Genomic DNA, 4,178 nt, shown 5'->3' with positions numbered 1-4,178 from the left:
TTTTTTTTTGGTGTGTGTGTGTTTTGGGAAAAGATACGGGTCCTGCTTGTCGCTTCACGTTTCTTACCACAAAAGGCGGGAGTGTTTTCAAAACACATGGCCATTTTCACATGCTTTCCGTTGACTCGCAAATACCCTACTGAGGCCCCTTTGGAATGAAAAGGAAGCGTCGCGCAAACGGAAACCTCGTTGGCGTGTCCTTTCCCAGATGGCTGCGGTCGAGCAAGCGAGTGGACAAGCGCAGTTTCCCTTTCGGCCACCTTCACGTTTCCTGCGGGCTTCCGGACTGAGGACCGACTACCCCGGCGGCGCGCGGCCGCGCCGAGGCCCGGGAGGGCGGTGCTGGTGGGGGGCGAGGAGGCGTGGCGGCCGGGGACCTGGCGGGCGCGCCCGAGAGGGTACGTCGCCGGTCGTCTATGTAGGTTAGAATGGGCGAGGGCCGTGACGTCGCCGCCGACCGGGCTGCGAGCCGCGGCGCAGTGCGCATGCTCCGCACGGACGTGACGCTGCAATTGGCACTTGCTGCCTCATTAAATGAAATGCACATTCCAGGGATCAAGGGAAACTGCGCGATCTATAGCCAGCGCCCTCGCGTCACCGCGCAGGCCCCGCCCCCGTCGGCTATTTCTGGGCCCGCCTTCACCCGAGCTAAACTTGTGTACTCCTCGCAGCGCGAGGTAGCTACGCAGGGCAGCAGGCCAACCGCGGCGCTGGCCCTGGCTCGGCAGTCTCGAAGGTCGGAGTGGCGACCCGAGGGGACTGGGCCACGTCGTTCGCCAGCGCTCGCAGGGTGCCGTCAGGGGTGGGGGTGGCGGCTTCATGCTTGCTGCTCACAGGATCAGGCCTGTGCCGGCCCCTCCCTAGGCGCCAACCCGCCGGGCTGCACGGCCGCCCTGTAGGGACGGAGGTTCTCCAGAAGGGTGCTCCCAGACAGACTGTCCAGACTGGACCACTGGAGGGTCACCCTTTGATCAGAAGGAGGAGCTGATTTGTTTTATGATAGGTCACAGTTTGGTCTCAGTCTAGCTAACAATAAACGTGGTTTTTAGTCACTCCCAGCCAGGGATTTTTACACTTCCACTCTTAGCAGGGCTGCCGCTGGAGCTGCATTGTTGGGAACTCAGACCCACTTCTCTGCCTCAGACAAGAATTAACTGGTTACGGGCTGAAGGAACAGGCTACTCATTATATGATCTTCCCTATAACGGGATTGGTAGGTGGAGAGAGAGAAAAAAAATCCTGCTGACATTTCTCTCCTGTTGCTTTTGAAAATGCCAGGTTGCTTGAAAGGATTAACCACAAGGAAGGGGAAAAACACCCTCAGAGAAACGGCAAAAGGGAGCTGCATTAAAAAAAACTACGTGAAATTAAAAAAAAAAAAACCCTTTCCAAAATGGCATCGAAAACAATGCCAGACACTGAATGTTTTTACAGACTAATCTTGAACGAGCTTTCTCTTGGGGCTTTCCAGAAAAGGTGCATCCCTCCTCCCTCCCCCCCTGCCCAATAGCTCCTCTTCCTGCCCTTACCCTGGAGCTACAATCCTGTCTGATGCCTGAAGTGGAAAGGAACCCGCCTCCTGAGAGGAGCTGGTTAGAGTGGATTTCGTCAGTGCCATGCCCAGCTGTAGCTGGTAGCAAACCTTCACTGCTTGCCGGTACCCGCAGTCATCCTTGGAGACCCCGCACCACTGATTTCAGCATCTGACTTCAACCTGGCCATCACCCAAAGAAGATGAGCTAATCCGTGTGCTGCAAAGAGACCAGCCATCTCAAATCATCCAAGGAATTGTCCCACTAGGCAGGGTCTGAAGCATTCAAAGAAAACACAATTCGCCATTAGAAGCATGGACTAATTATAGTAATTGACCTGCAAGGTGGCAATGTAATCCCCTCAAGGGAGTGGTTACCGTTCCAAAATAGAAATGCTGAAATACAAATTCAGCCTGAAAGAAACTAGTAAGCCGGGGTCTTTGTGGAACAGAGCTCTTCACCTCCCAAAGGACGTTTCCTTTTTATTGTACACTGCCAGTTTAATGTCAAAACGGACTTGTTGTAACTTCCCTAATGAAATGCCTGCAGGAAAATGGAGAAGCTATTTTTGTTTCTTGGGTCTCTTGCCATAAAAGGATCTGGGATTGAGAGAGTTAATGCTGGTTCTGCATTAAGGGCAGCAATTTCTTATATTGTATCAAAAGTCCTTCCTCCTGCTTGCCCTTTCATGTAGCTGAGAAGCTATGATGTATGCTAAGTAAACATAGCTTTGTTTTTGTCTTCCACCCACCAGCCGGCCTCCTGCTGCAGCTTGACTTGGCTTCCTTCCAAAGCGGCTGCTGCAGCAGTTAGAGCAAGCGCCTCCTCCACACACAGAAGCAGGGCTTCTAGGGTGAGGCAATGCGGCTGCAATTCACAGGGACATGGCAAGAATTGTAATTGTACCCCATCATGTGATGCCTTATGAAAGAGGAAGTTGGGATGTTTTAGTCACGCAGACTCTGCCCTCTTGCTTAAGGCTCCAGGTCCTCTTGCAAGAAAATTATGAGTCTATTTGCTACTCACAGTCAAGGTTACCACGTTGTTATTTGGTAGGCAGGTAGATAGATACTGAGTGAAACGCAGTGGGTTAAGACCAGCTTTTAGCTAGAATCCTGAAATGCTGGTTTTCCTTAAGAACTAAAGGAATTAGACTAGGGGACAACATGTCTACAAAGATTATAAGAAGCGAAGAGTCATTCCCAGCTCTAATATCTAAGATTTTTTTTGGCTTTCTTTTAAAATAATATATCCGTTTAAGATCAAAAGGAAAGCTATTCAGTATACTATCAAAACACAGGAGCAAACATCTGGGTAGTGCGCAGTTGTTCTAGCTCGACAAGTAGAGCTCATCTGACCCCCACACTGTGATTTACACTGTTGGAAAATGAAATCTCTAAAATCAGAATCTGGTGCCTGGAGTCTAGACACTCTGATTAACATACTGCCCCCTGCACTGGCTGCCAATAGGGCAGGATTAAAAAACAAAGAGGGGCGGGAAGGGGGTTCCTACCCAAGGACTGTACTCTATTCTCAGGACACCCAGCTGTTGGAGGGTGCAACCACAAATCCCAGCACCTTTTGGGGTGCTGGCAAGGAGCTAGCATTCCAATACCCTACTGGATTCATGAGTTTCACCAACTAGGCAGCACCTAAAAATAACAATTCTTGAAACTGCAATTCTCCTAATAACATGCTGTTGCAACATCCTAAAGCTTCTTAAACTCTGACCCTGAGACATTTGAACTAGGAAAAAAAGATGTTAACACATGCAATTTGGATTTCTGCTGAAACGAGCAAGAATATCATAGGCTAGAACATTTGCAACACATAAAGCTTTATCCATTGAAATGAAAATATGTATTTGAACATACATGTTCATGCAAATCTACATACTATGGAGTCATGACCTAAGTGGATAGTCCATAATGTATACGAGAACTTTTTAATAGTAGCATTTCGTAACAATTCTACTGTTCAAATTGCAAAAATACTTTTTTAGAAACCCTTTCCCTGTTTGACCTTTGTTTAGCCTGGCTTTTCTTTGCACAGAGAATCTTCAAATATTAGTGAGTCTTTTGTATGTGAAACAGATATTTTTAGAATATCTAGGAATCAGGGCAAATAAAATCATAGGAGCTCTTAATTGTCCACATATTATCCACAGAACCTATTAGCTTTCCAGCCGATGTATAAAAAAGTACAGGCTTCCTTTAAGAGCAAAATCTGGGATCTTGATCTAGGCTAACTATTGTCAAAATTTAAAGAGCTCAGTGAGAAATAGGGGAAAGGAGATAGATTGAGGTCACACTCAAATCTGCAAGGAAATCTGTAGGCCTTCAATCGGAAGACAGTCAACAGCCAGTTGATGGCAGAACCCTCCTATTGAGTTTTTTGAATAATACCTTCCTGGGCTAATATCTTGGTGTGGGTTTAACTTCTATTTAAGACACAAGAGCACTTTTAAAACAAGTGAAGAGAAAAAAAACTTTTAAAGGAAAACACAAAATAGTGAAATATCTTCATTGGTAAAATTAGAAAATATTTCAATGGTCAATTCCTCCTTCTTAGTTTATGAGGGGCTTTGGTGGCACCGGGGGTTAGGCATTGGGCTCCAAACTGCAAGAACAGCGGTTCACACACACT

At 47.4% G+C, this 4,178-nt stretch overlaps 1 protein-coding gene and 1 pseudogene across 1 annotated transcript in view; one reads left to right on the top strand and one right to left on the bottom strand.

The window, feature by feature from the left end:
* The window catches only part of IRF2BP2 (interferon regulatory factor 2 binding protein 2), a 6,109-nt gene extending 5,622 nt beyond the window's left edge, over positions 1-487 (bottom strand). The window contains exon 1 of the mRNA XM_045298215.1: positions 302-487. Within this exon, the coding sequence (XP_045154150.1) occupies positions 302-487 (186 nt within the window). The remainder of the gene's footprint in view (positions 1-301) is intronic.
* LOC101663647 overlaps positions 486-4,178 on the top strand; it is a 60,820-nt pseudogene continuing 57,127 nt past the window's right edge.

The sequence above is a fragment of the Echinops telfairi genome, unplaced genomic scaffold (genome assembly GCF_000313985.2).
Source record: "Echinops telfairi isolate 266 unplaced genomic scaffold, ASM31398v2 ScPeMD7_7424;HRSCAF=8462, whole genome shotgun sequence".
Lineage (NCBI taxonomy): Eukaryota > Metazoa > Chordata > Mammalia > Afrosoricida > Tenrecidae > Echinops > Echinops telfairi.
This window is presented reverse-complemented; position numbering and strand designations above follow the sequence as displayed.